The sequence below is a fragment of the Phaethon aethereus genome (assembly GCF_964289735.1).
Source record: "Phaethon aethereus genome assembly, chromosome: 3".
Lineage (NCBI taxonomy): Eukaryota > Metazoa > Chordata > Aves > Phaethontiformes > Phaethontidae > Phaethon > Phaethon aethereus.
The window spans coordinates 73,880,589-73,894,707 of NC_138576.1; the positions used below are offsets into that span (position 1 = coordinate 73,880,589).

Sequence of the window (14,119 nt, forward strand, 5' to 3'; positions counted from 1 at the left end):
AACCTGTACAGTTAAATGAGAGCTCTGCCAGCCAAATGAGGAAGTAAAACCTTCCTATAGAATGAGCTCTCACCTGCTCACTGCACTTGTTTGCTCTCAGTTGACATCGGCCTTGCCATAAAGCCTCTAAGTACGGGCTGACGACTTCCTTGTGAGCCCGGCGCTGCTCGAACCCAGCTTCTGGCTGGCGAACGGTGGGACGGTATTGCTGGGACGCAGAAATCGCGGCTGGCAGGTAAGGTGCAGAGCAAGTGGGGCTTCCTGTGAGTAGAGCTTGCTCTCTGGGGTGCTCGCTTTTTGTTGGTTTTGGCAAACGCAGCAGGGAAGGTGGGGAAGGAAGAGGCAAATCTTTTCGTAGTCGTGAAGACAGCAAATGACTGATCTTGTTATTAAGAGTTTATGTGCATTTCTAATCTGTGAAAGTAAAAAGTCTTATTTTTCTGAAAGCAGAGCAGCCCACTTTCTTTCAGAGAAACAGCTTGTGGAAGGGCTTGAATGGGCTGGTGGGCTGAGGTGGTTTGCAGCGTGATTCCCAGGGACAGAGGAGGAAGAGGAGGCTGCCCAGACCTAAGGTGTGAGGGTGAACACTATCGGGGCAGGGAGCTTTTGCTGCGCTCCTGGTGTTCCTCAGCATGGACAGGGCTAGTTTAGAGAAGACCCAAACCTGCTCATGCCCCGCAGGTCTGGCTGGGGCCATGTTCCCCTCTGCTCCTGCTGCCCCTGCTCAGGCAGGATGGGGCTTTGGCGGGGGCTTTGAGGACCCCCAGCTCCCTCTGAGTCAAGCTGGTCCTTACCGTGCCCTGAGGCTGCTGGAGGCGCTGCTTAAACACACACCTGCGGCCGGGCACCTGGTCCTGCTCTGACTGTCCTGGTGGGAGGACTAGGCAAAAATTATTCTTTAAAGTCCTTCCAAGATGAGGAATTAGAATATAGCCACTACTTTGTTGTAAAGTTTTTACAAAAGTTTCAAATTATTATTTTCCAATCTTCCAAATCTGTCAAAATACAAAAAAGACAGAAGACCTTGACAGGTCTCACAATTTTTTGGTCAAAAGTAATTTTTTTTAATAGTTAAAATGTTAAGATTAAAATAGAATTTTGGAAACATGACTAAAGCCATTCCCTCTGTGTGTGTATGCAAGAGGCGGCACAACACCGCAGGCAGAGAGGGGTGCTTTTTAAGCTAGAACATAGGATGGGCACACGATTACCTGTGGATAAATTTAGCCGGGAAATGAGAAGACTTTGGCCCTCAGTGGAGGGGAAACAAGAGCAGCTTCCCAGCAGGGTCTGCTGAGGTGATGGGGGGAAAGTGGCAGGAAGAAATCTAAGTAGTTTGAAAACGAAGGTCATGAAGTCTATAAATGGGATTTTACAACCTGTTTCTCTGTGGTAGCGAAAGCTGAAGTCTGTGATGCACAATTTCTCCTCTTGTCACGTGTTTTTGCGCTGGTTATAAGCAACCAACTGACCTGTTGGACTTGGGCACGCTACTGACTGTTTACTGATGTGTAAGCTAGTGATTTTACTATCTTTTAATTCTTTCCTTAGAAGGGTGACTTCAGTGTTGGCTGTGATCAAGGCTTTTATCTCAGGGCTTCAGACTTGTTCTCTCTGTGGTGAAAACCTTGCATTCACGATATTACCAATTTTTAATATTTGGCCAAGCTGCAGCAGAAATCCAACGGTTACCCTTGCAGAACTAGCCTCTTGCTGGCGATGGCCGATAATTCATTGTACCAGCCCCGGGGCGGCCATCCAGAGCTCAGCGTTTCCCGCGCGTCGCCCCAGCTCGCCAAGCCGAAGGGGATCGCGGCTGGTACAGAAGGGCCAAACCTTGCACGGCGCCGCGCGTCAGGAAGCGGAGGGGGCAGACGCGGACCACGGGCTTGGGGCTTCCTGGGATGGGGCTGGAAGAGCGATGTGGTGAGCAGCCTTGGTCCAGGGCGTGCTCACGGGTGCTGCTGGGGCTGCGAGGTGCACGCCGCGAGACGGGGGTGGCCTCTGCACCCTCTGCAGCTGGACAGCTGTCTGGTAAAATTCCGAAGGGTTGAATTGAACCTCCTACTTGCTGATGAAACCCAGGACAAACGTACACACAACATGACGTGATGCTAACGTGGAAAAATTGTCTGATATATATATATATATATATATATATATATATATAAACCCACATCAGAATAGATAGAAGTACAGGTTTAAAAAATAATAGTGATGGCTATTAAAATATGTATTAAATATTTTCTTTTCAACGTGAGGACAAATAGTAACTAAAGTTTTTAATTTACAGTAATTTATTAAAATAATCTAGGTATCTAAAAAAAAAAAAATCAAGTAGTATATCTTAAGTGTTTGGAACCACTGACCACACACCGGGAAGCAGGGTTTGCTACAGCGCTAGCCCAGCTGTGACAGCTTCAGCTATATTCATGTACAAAGATACATTAATGGATTTCAATTCGGAGAGCAGCTATTTCAAAGCTGAGAAACCATGTCAGTAATGAAAAAGCAGGCAAATTTCTTTTGACCTTCAGTCCATTGAAAAACAAGGTTTAGATGTAAAAACTGTTACACTTGTGGGTTTTACTGGGAGGAAAAATAGTCAAGCCCACTGGCTAAAATAAGCAACACTTTGATTTACATAGAAAAATACACGTGGTAACTGCTTTCCCCTTACATATTTGACAACTTAAGGTGTTTTTTATTTTACTGATGGTACTTGTCACTTAACAGAGTGCCAGATTTCTTCCACAGAAGAATACCTGAAAATTATAAGGCTACATAGAAAAGTAAAGGTCAAAGTTTTGTATGAGGTGGGGCTATTAACTAATTATCAGGTTTTCCTGCTGAACTAATCAGTTTTAAATTAACTGAACCCAGTGTGGCTTTCTTCCCCATAGCCCAGGGAGTCCTTAATGCCTTGAGGAGGAGCTGCACTCATGCTCCTCTCCTCTCTCCCTGTCTCCAGTACCTGCGTGCCTTCCTGCAGAGGGTTTTGGCTTCTGAGCTCCTGGAGCGGCCCGCTGCTGGGCAGGGACCGGACGGCGGGCCGGCAGCGTGCGGGGCGGGCTGGGAAGGGGAGCTGGTGGCTGCAGCGCAGTTATGGGTCTGGGCTCGTCATGGAGGTAGTTGTTTGGTCACTTAATTCTGCGTCATTTGCTGGCCGCGGCTAGTGAAGAGAAGAGGGCTGCCTTCATGTCCTACGTGTGGGTAGATGAACCAGTCACAGCTTTTATCCAGGTAGCAGCAATAACTGCAGCGATGTGGCGAGAGAAGCTTTGGTGCAAGCGTGCCAAGAGTGACTGAAGATGTTTGGCTTGATGGATGAGTAGTCGCTGTGTTTGTCTTACTCTTGTCACACTTGTTGGGCTGAAGCAGCTCCGGGTACTCCTGCGTATGCTGCCTATCAATCAATCACGTTCGTTTACTGGGTAGACCAGAAATGTAAACAGTGCAGTTCTGGAGAAGATTGAAGTAGCTTTCCGCTACTTCGGCACACTCATTTCTGAATTACCAGTTTCTCTTGACAATAAATACAAGTGAAACTGAAACCGCCTTTCAGATTGCCTGCTTCCAACCACTGCCCCGACAGCTTTCAAAAAACAAGCTGCTTCTCTGAACATAAAAGTCCTCCCTGAAATAGCAAATAACAGGAAAAGAGTAAGTCAGGCATCATTGGAAGAGATGAGTGACAGAATTTCATAAGGTATGCCTGTGTATACACAGACATACACGTACTAGGAAAGACAAAACTATAGAAGAAAAAGCTCAGAGTTCCCAGCCACTTTGCAAACAACACGTTTCCTTAAGTCGCTCTGTGAAATTTGCTATACTTGTTAAGTTGCTATGGCATCAGAGCTCATCCAACAACATTTGACAGATTTTTATCTGTGGCTCGCAAACCACACTGAGCAAATTGAAAATCCCCGGTTACACCGACCTTTGTATCATTTCCTGTGAGGTAAGTCTGAAGAACAAACGTCCGCATACAGCGTGTCTGTGTACAGGCAGGCTTGCATAGCTCATGAAGGAGGATGACACCTGTGTGACATACCACCCAGAGAGTGACAAACATTGCATGGGACACTCCAGTGCTTTTATAAATAAGAGTGGACCAGAAAAGTGCTTTAATGCTGGGAGAAGACTGGACGGTCTCTTCAAAGAGAGTACAGCTGATCAGAGTCTCTTTGCTGCGCACTAGGCAAATAACTGAGACTGCGCGTTCTTCCTTAACCCTTGTCTTTTGTTGTTTCTAATCTTTCCCCCACCTAAAGCTGATGCCTGTTGGACGAGGCTGGGAAGGCAGGAGCGCTGGGTTTAAAGGAACTTAAATGCCTGCTAAGATGGCACTGGCCAGTTCACTTTCTAGCCAGCCAGTACCACCGCGCTCCAGAAAAGCTTCTACGGCAGGGGTGGAAGTGCACCAGAGCAAGCTGGATTTTTTCTGCAAGCTGGGCTACGGTAAGCAGGACATCTGCAAAGTGCTGGAGAACCTGGGCCAAGAGGCCCTGGAGGACGATGTGCTGAAAGAGCTGATTCGCATGGGGAGCAAACCTCAAGCTCTGGAGAGCCAGGCTCAGCCTTCCCCACTAAAACTTGTTGCCCGTGGATCATGTAGCACTTCACCAGGGCCAGAGTGGCTTGGAGAACATGAAAGTGATTCTTCCGATCACTTGAGACCCATCGTGATCGACGGCAGCAATGTTGCAATGAGGTAAGCTCCTTCTCCTAAAAGGGATCTCTCTTCCTCTGAAGATTTTGCATTTAAAGCTGATGGCTTGAAGTACGTTTTTTTTTCTCCAGGTGGGGGGTGCATTGAGGTATGATATATGAACCACCGCTTATTCCTGTTCTTTGGCTACAGCACAGCTTCTAGTGTCCTGCTCTCTCTATGCCCATAAATAGGTGCTCCAGATGCAATCACTGGCTCGCTCTGCATTTTGACCTTTTGTAAGTCAACAGCTACCTAACCACTACTGTTGGTGGCAGTACGATTCAGCAGCTCCCTCCCACTCCCTTTTAGTTCACCATTGATGATCCCTGCCTTTTCAAATGGGTACCTAGGATTTCTAAATCTGTATGCCGACGTGTTTCCAGGAAAAAACGGTGACCAGATAGACAAAACAGCCAACTAACCTAAGAAGGAGAAGGAAAATAAAGATGGGTGGCTGTGGTCCTAACAACATCACGGTTGTGCTGTTTTGGCTTGCAAGTAAACCCCAGCGATGTTCCTGGCTTGTATATCTTTGTTGGGTTTCAGTTTGGCTTCATTTTTATGGAAATATCAGGAAATCAGTAGTTGACTTTTGTACTAAATAGTCTCATTTCTTCCTTAATTCTGTTTCTGGGAAATATCATAGCAACCCATCCTGGCCAATTACGTTTCCTAAGCAGTGTCCTGACACCGTGCAAGCACTCTTACTGATGGGGAGCCTGGCACGACCATGTGGATGGGAAGTCCAAAGACAGCAGCGCGTTGGCCTCTGTTTACCCAAGCAATATGAACAGCCAGAGGCCCCGGCAGTCCGAAGTCCAGGACGCACTGGCTACTCACCGGTTTTCCCAGTTAACTTCCCTTCCCGCTCAGCATGGTCCAGCCTGTCCTCGCAGGTTGGGACAGGGTGGAGGAGGGCTTCCTCCTTCAGTTAGCTTTGGTGTGAGGTGAGATGAGACCACCTCCCCTCTGGTTAGAGGGCAAAGGGGACAAGCACATCCAGAGCAACTGGAGACTGAGCAAACTATGCCATCTTCTGGATGAAGGGAGAAATCCCAGCCAAAGCGAGGGGTTCCTCGGTCAGCAGAGACGCAGCAGTTTAGGGATGATGAAGCTGTCAAAAAGTTGAAGATTGGAGAGGTGGTTGCCTGTGTGGAGAAAAGCGTTTCGAGCATTTGTATTTCTGTCTTGGGACTGCTGTTTCTGGAACATTTCAGAGTTGGCGTTGAGGGCCCGTTGCGGAGTGCAAGGTTTTGGAAAGGATGCATGTGCCCCAGGGCAATAGAGCGAGCGAGTGATTTGGTAGTCTCCAATCGTCAATCAGCCTGTCCATAGAAACCGAGTGGAAAATAACCTTGCCTTCGGCCAGTCCCACCAATCAGAGGTCTCAGTACACTTTGCATATACACTTTGCATTACATCAGAGGTAATGAGGAACTTGCTTAGCCATCTGCCAGCCCATCCATGGGAAGTGGGGAGGACGGTTTAGCAAGGCTAGTGGAAAAAAACAAATCAAGTTGTGTTAAATAAAAAGGGAACTGTCATAACCCTATTCGCTGCCCCCCGAGGAGGCCATCTAGTCTAGAGCTTGCACTTACTCCTAGTTTTTAAGGTGTGATAGGTACAGAGGCCTTTCCCTGGGCCAGCAGAGTCCTGCGTTTGGCTCTCCGCCTTCTGCCAAAGCTGTGGCTGATGCTGGGCCATGACCAGGTGGAGGTGGGGCCATTTGCAGTTTTCAAAAGGAGTTGTTTTGAATAAACTTCTCAAAGGGGCTAGGATTGTACAATTTGAAAAGCAATCACTCTGTGCTAATTACGGATTAATTGCTGGAGTCAGAGCCGGGCCAAAGCGCTGCTTTCTTTTCTGAGAGATGGGCCCTGCCCATCTGTGACCCAGGTGCAAGGTACCCTGTTACTGACAGGACGGAGAGCGATGGGACTAAGTTACGACAGATCAGTTACAGCCCACGGACTACAGGGGTGCGTGGGTGTCCTGTGAAAGGTGACTGACAGCAGCCAATCTGTTGTCAGGCAACACAAATTCACCACGCAGGAGAATGAAAAGTTTTAAAGCCCCTGCTCCGTTGTGGGGCAGACATGGTGTTTCAGTGTGTCGACGCTGCAGCGCACCATGTGGGTACGTACTCTTTTAGGTACATGTTCCCCAGGTTTGGCTGTAGCAGTATAGCAGCACCTGGATGAAGTGATAATGCTGAGAAACAATTCCAGGTGCCCCTTCTCGCTTGTTCTGCATGTCCTTTTGGCCGAATCACTTGTGCTTGAGTGCTTTACCTTCTGCACTGGAGATACATCTGGAATCATTTTCCTAAAGGTGACGAGGTTATATCTATGATGTATATTTATGTTAAAGAAGGCTGCTGTTGAAATTTGTTTGAGTTGTGGCATTAAAGATGCACCTAGTCTTCCTTTTAAAGGCAGTTATCTGAAAAAGTCACCTGCCCTTCCCATCCACCTGTCCAGGTGACTTTCTACCTATCCTGGGTAGATCCTGTCCTTTAAAACCAAACAAAACAGTTGCTCTAGGATGCAGATTAGACGTGTCGAGCACTTCAGACCATTTATTATTAGTGTTGGGTTTTTTGTTGGTTTTTTTTAAGACTTCCTATTGCCTGGGTAGCCAAAAATAAACTACCGGTTTTCTCCCTCCAAACTGCACCATCTTTCATCTGTGGTCACCATGCCAGTGCTCAGACTTTTATTGGGTGAAGATGGAGCTTTGGTTATCAGGCTGATGTAGGCAGAACCTAGCCTTGAATTCCTGGGGCATGGTGGGGAGAGAGGCATTTAAGATGGCAGCATTGTCCTTGACTTGTCCATCGCTGTAGATAGGTGTAGTAACTGAGAGAGTAATTCACAAGTATGTTTTGCAGAGGTGAAAGCCTGAGTGAGACTGTGGTGATGATTATCCAGAAAGCTCAAAGTACAAGGATGAGGTTTCTGTAGATACTGCGAGGGTGTTTATCCATTTTAGGACTTTGTGTAGAGTTTATTTTTGTTTCCTTACGCAGAGGTAGTAATTAACTCCATCCTGGCTGAAACCAGGACATCCATCCAGACACAGATGGAAGCAACAGGCTTGGGTAGCAGGCAGGTCATAGAAATGGGGGATGGGACACCTCTGTTTTAAGTGTCCAAACTGCTTCAGATGATAACAAGTTTCTGGTTCTGCTGGAGGAGGTGTTTGTATCTGACCAACCAGGACAGGTTGTTTTCCTGGAAACTGGTGAATGACACAAAAACTGTTTGTTTTGCCTTTTCATCACTGGCTCAGTTAGAGAGAACTCTAAGCTTCTTGAAAGCTTTGCCTCACCACCCTCCTCCTTTTTCTTTTCTTTTTTTTTTTTGGTTTTTTTTGTTTTTTCCCCACAGTCATGGAAACAAAGAGGTATTCTCCTGCTGGGGGATCCAGCTGGCAGTGGACTGGTTTCGAGAAAGGGGGCACACGTACATCAAGGTTTTTGTCCCACTCTGGAGAAAGGAGCCCCCTCGACAAGACAGTCCAATTACAGGTAGGTCACCATCCTGGGCATAATTTGGCAACCGTTAGGTGCAGTTTGGAGACAGCGGGTGTGAAGACTCCAGTATGGCTTTGCCCCGTAAAGACAAGAACAGTGCAAGTTCTGTGTCAGGTTTCCATCACTTAAATTAGCCATTAATTTTTTGCCGCACACTCCTGGCTAGCCCCTAAATCTGCATTCGAGGGCTTTCTTACACTGCTTTGAGCTTTCTGCTTTAGAAGCACAAGTTGCTGCCAGCTGAGTTAGTTAAAGAGTGAGTCTGTCAGCTCGCAATGAGGCTGCAGAGCTTTCGAGGCCAGCCAGGAGGTGACGACACCGTTTCACACTTCATCCAAAGGCAGCAGTATCTGAAAGCGGTCGCTACTGCGTGACTATTATCTGTTACCCCGGTACAGGAGCGGCATGGGTTCCTCTTCTAGGAGAAGCTAACGCACCATCTGAATTATGTGGAGTATGTTATTAGTTTGTATGGAAATAGATCTGCCAGATTCTTGCCAGCAGCTTGGCAGCTGCAGATGAGGCGGCTGGAGATCCACCTTTCTGTGTAGCAGGAATGACAAGAAGCCAGAGTGTCCTCGACGGCAGCACAAGAAGTTTGTTTGTTTTGTTTGTTTGTTTGTTTTAAAAGGGCACATTTTACCTCCCAGTAACACTCATACCAGGGCTGGTTATGAGCCTTCTAGCATCTAGCGAGGTAAAAAGAGGACTACAGGGGCTCAGCATATCTCTGGTGTAGAAGTCAAACCATCCTTCTGTGGATAAGACTTGAAAAAGGTATCTCAAATTTTAAGGTTAGATGCTGTTGTAAAAGACCTAGTTTTCAAGTAGCCAAATAACCACCAGGTATCAGCGCATCTCAAAATCTCACCGCTTTAAGTTGCCTAAAGAGCTGGAACTTCTTTGGATTCCTGTAGGTTTCTAGCACGATTGAGACCTGGTCATTATTAATTGATTTATTTTTTTAAAGATGTTTTTTCCCCCTTCTATTTTTGCCAACCACGCCACCAGACCAGCACATTCTTGAAGAGCTTGAAAAGCAATCGATCCTTGTGTACACCCCATCCCGGAAGGTGAAAGGCAAGAGGGTAGTTTGCTACGATGATCGCTATATAGTGAAAGTCGCTTATGAGAAAGATGGAGTAATTGTTTCCAATGACCATTACCGGGATCTCCAGAATGAAAACCCTGAGTGGAAATGGTTTATTGAGCAGCGACTACTCATGTACTCTTTTGTCAGTAACAGGTAAGAGACAATTGTTGCTAAACAATCTTGAATGTAAACATTATGGGCCAAGTCATCTCCAACATCAATGCACCTTCCACCAGTAGCAGAGTACGCGAGCCTTTTTCTGAAATGAATTTACTGCAGCTTTTCTTATTTAATTTATTTAGTTCCTGCTCCTTCAGCTTTGGTCTTAAACTCCCCATGTCACTCTTCAATGAACTTCTCTGTTCAAATGGCAGCATTAGTGACCAGCTTTGCTTCTTGCAAATCCAAACTGGGATGTTAACTCAAGGCTTGGTATCTTTTAATTTCTATTTCCTGCAAGAAACAGAATTAAATCTGTGAGAGAAGGCTGGCTATCTGGCGGTATTTTTAATTTCCCTACAAGGCAGAACAGCACTTTTTTTTCCCTATGCTTTTGTAATAATAATTTTCTAGAAGAGGAGAGATGAGAAGTTGGCCTCTTTGGCCCTTAACCATCCCCACTGGGGAAGGTTTTCATTAAGACACTTGCACCGTGCCTGCGAGGCTGAGCTGTGTGCTCCTCAGTCTGTACGTCCTAACCTTGTCTGACTGACTTTCCGAGCAGCAGAGGTGCTGCTAGCTGTCAGTTTGGCTGGGGAAATGCACTCGGAGGCACCCAGTGTGCACAGGCGAGCGCGCGCGGAGAAGCCGCCTCACACAGCGGCACTCTCCCTGGGTCAGGATGGAGCCTTGGCTCGTCCATCACCAAACCCCTGTGCTTGGCACTGGGTTTCAGTTTCCCTGTAACCTTGCTCACAGAAATGCAGTCGCTGAACATCAGCATAGTCTTACTTCTCGAAGCTCCAGTCTGTTATCTCCAACTACCACGAGGCATCTTCCCTAGTTACTAATGGGTTACAAATATTTATATGGTATTTTCCTTCCTATTTTGTAGGGACTCCAGACCTTTTCAGAACCCTTCCCTCAAAGTCTAGCTGTTACCGTGAAGCCCGTTTGAATAGGAGTAGGGAAGTGATTGTGTCCCTGTACTAGTGAGTGCCCTAGTGCCCCCCCCCACTAGTGAGGCCGCACCTCGAATCCTGTGTTCAGTTTTGGGCCCCTCGCTACAAGAAGGATGCTGAGGTGCTGGACTGTGTCCAGAGAAGGGCAACGAAGCTGGTGAGGGGGCTGGAGCACAAGTCTTATGAGGAGCGGCTGAGGGAACTGGGGTTGTTTAGTCTGGAGGAGGCTGAGGGGAGACCTTATCGCTCTCTACAACTACCTGAAAGGGGGTTGTGGTGAGGTGGGTGTTGGTCTCTTCTCCGAAGTAACTAGTGATAGGACAAGAGGAAATGGCCTCAAGTTGCGCCAGGGGAGGTTTAGATTGGATATTAGGAAAAATTTCTTCACCGAAAGGGTGGTCAAGCATTGGAACAGGCTGCCCAGGGAGGTGGTGGAGTCGCCATCTCTGGAAGCGTTCAAAAAACGTGTGGATGTGGCGCTTCGGGACATGGTTTAGGGGGCATCGTGGCATTGAGTTAACGGTTGGACTTGATCTTGAAGGTCCTTTCCAACCTTAGTGATTCTGTGATTTTGTGAATAGTTTCAGCAAGACCTTCTTGCACAGCTTTGGGAACCTCTCTCCAACTACAGCCTGAAGTTGGAGGTTTCAGTCCCATTACGTGGATCACCAAATTCCCTGCCTCCCTCCCCCTCCTGCCCCTCACTCTCTTCATCTGACAGAGAGCTCTTCCACGGGTGGGTGTGGTGCAGATTCATTCGCGAACAAGTCCAGAGACGCTACTTTCAGTTTCCTTTCTGAAGCATCACATTCAGGTACTGGCATAGAAGAATAGACAGTTTTATCTGAGCATTTTGCAGGCCTCATAGCAGGAAGCCTTTACTGCATCCTTGAAAAAGGCTGGGCTTGTTTGTCACACCACACGCGTGATCAGCTCTGGCTCTGAATTAACTGCTGGCTTTTTAGTCCTCACTCTCCTGCAAGCATTCAGTAAGAGAGAAGTGTGTTTGCTGTGGAAGGGAGCTGGTGGTGAGGGTCGCGGTGCCGGGACCACAGAAGAGTTTGCGGCTGCTTCAGAGGGAATGGAAGCGATGCCGCAACGGCTGGGGCTGCTGGCCGGCCAGCGCTATGCCGGGCTGCCGTGCCCTCCCAGTTGTTTTAAGTTATTAGGGAAAAACAACGGCTACGCGAAGCTGAAGCGTTGTTGTCTTGGCAGGCGGGAGGGCACAGCGTCTGGGAACGCAGCCTGACTCCCGAAGGCCAGGCCACAGAAGGATCACAATGATTTCCTTCCCTAAACTTGTTCCACAACCTGTGATGGCACTTCAGCTCCAAAAGCTGAAGGTATTTTTATTACCCCCGTGACTTTTTCCTTTTTCAGGTTTATGCCTCCTGATGATCCATTAGGCCGGCATGGACCCACTCTTAATAACTTCCTCAGCAAAAAGCCGGCGCTTCCGGAACCAAAATGGCAGCCTTGTCCCTACGGTGGGTTCCTCTCCGTGCTGCGAACCACCACCCCTCGCCCTCCTGCCCCTCGCTCCCCGGTGCCGCTCTCCTTCTGCCAAGGGCAAGCGCCGTCGCCAGCTGCTGTCCCGCCTCGTGTGGAAAGGGCTTGTGTCGGGGCTGCTCAGGCGTGCGATGCTGTTTTCCTCTCTTGCCGAGGTGGCTCCAGCCTCAGCAAAGGCAGCCGCTGTTTCTGGCTCCTCCATCCCTCCCTGCATGCGGCACCCAAACCAGGCACTGTGGCCATGCTGAGCCGCCAGCCTGCCCGCGCGTTGCAGGGTGGGCTCGCATCGTAGCACGTGGGGGGCCATCCAGACGCTTCCCCTCTCCCCGCTCCCGGCAGCTTTCCAGCAGTGCGGAGCTTGCTCAGGGGCAAGTCCCTACACCATTTTTTAAGGCAACCCTTTTTGTAGCAGCAGGTCTCCCACCCCACTGAGTGCAGCAACTGGAACATGAATGAATTTCAGACACTTCCAAAATAGCAGAAAGCTCCTTTCACTGCTGCGTCACCCTGCTTCTGTTTAGGTCAGCAATATTTAAAGCTGGGGTCAAAAATAGTGAATTGGCAAATACCACTTCCCCTCTTTGCTGTTTGTTTGTGCTCGCCACGCTCCTGCGAAGGCGCAGTGCGGGGGAAGAAGCGATGAATAAGTTAATCAACGTGGGTGCTAGCGACAAGCTCTCGTTTGATTATTTTTTTTTTTTCTTTTTAATTCTTTCAGGTAAAAAATGCACCTATGGCAATAAATGCAAATTTTACCACCCAGAGAGACCATATCAAGCTCAGCTCTCAGTTGCTGATGAGCTCAGGGCCAAAATAACGGTCCCGTTAAGCCTGGGGAAAGAGGAGGAGAAGCGTAACTGCTCGCCGTACAGGACTCGGGGAGAGCCTGCAGCGCCTGACACCGGCGCAGAAACGCTGCGAGAAGCCAGCGGCCGTGCAGGGGCTTCCCGCTACCCCGGGCGGTCCTGGGGGGGCTGTCCTGAGCAGCCGTCTGGCATCTGGGCCAGCGGCCGCGGCTCTGACCTGGGGCTGGACCAGCCCTTGCTACAGCCAGAGCCGCTGCAAGACCAGCCGCTCCTGGAGAAGATGTCAGCGCTCTCCATTGGTGATGACACCTACGGCTACCACCGGTCCATACATACCCCTCAGGGCAGAGAGGTGGCGGACATCATCTCTCATCGCTGTGGTGACCTCAGGCACAACCAGTACTCGCTTCACCCTGCTCCGAGCTTGGAGCACGCCGGCTTACTGGGACGCCCTTTCCGGCAAACGGTGCTCGCGCCTGTGCGGGGCGGGATGCGCCCCGGCCACAGCTGGCCTCAGGAGCGCTGCGGCAGGCACAGGATGGGGCGGAGGAGCCGCTATGTCCCTGACGGTGCTCAGCACCAACAGGCCCTGGAGACTCGGCACCCTGTTTTTCTGGAGTCCGCAGCTCTTCCCCCTGACCCGCTCCACTTGCACAGCGAGCAGCAGCAGCACTGTTGCGCCAGCCAGCCCCCACGGCAGCCCTTCCTGTCAGACTCCAGCAACAGACTGGGCTTCTTCCAGAGAGCCTATGCTTACCCCGATGCCTCTTACAGCGACTACTGGCCCACCCCAGCTGCAAGGCCACCCTCTGCCCAGCAAGCAAACGTACACGGGGAGCTGTGCTCCCTTTTCCCTTATGCTGAGGTGAACCATGTCATGGCTTTGTACCCCGATATGAAGGATACTGCTAGCTTGACGTTACTGATTCAAAGACACAGAAACTTGTGAAGCCTCCAGATCAAACCTTTCCCAACAAGCACAAGTCCTGGGGCAAAACAGATGCTGCTCTGAGGTTTAACTTAGCATGGCAATGGCTATAGCTCTTCCAGGAGCACAAGTTTAAGCATCAATGAGCTATGTGTGTCTTATGGGGCATGAAGTCAAGGCAAAAGCCCTGGGATCTCATTCATCTCCTGGGGAAGTGAACAGGAGGGCTTGGGGTAACTGGGCTGTCACCATTTGAACCTCACTGGTGACAGGGTTCAGGATGGCATGGTTCTTCATTAACACCGTGAAACACTAGGCATGTTTTAAAGTCCTAACCTGTTGTTCAAATGACCGTAAAAGAAAAGAACCATGCTCCACGGTCCCCAGTAAAGGGCTCTCCACAGACCCCC

General features: G+C 49.0%; 1 protein-coding gene across 1 annotated transcript; it reads left to right on the plus strand.

Annotated features, from left to right (window-relative positions):
* Positions 1-4,334: 4,334 nt before the first annotated feature.
* On the plus strand, positions 4,335-13,730 carry ZC3H12D (zinc finger CCCH-type containing 12D; the record flags this gene model as incomplete). Its single annotated transcript, XM_081998555.1, has 5 exons — positions 4,335-4,717; positions 8,107-8,246; positions 9,264-9,498; positions 11,847-11,953; positions 12,694-13,730. 5 exons carry the CDS (start codon positions 4,335-4,337, stop codon positions 13,728-13,730), a joined length of 1,902 nt encoding a protein of 633 aa, XP_081854681.1.
* Positions 13,731-14,119: the final 389 nt, after the last annotated feature.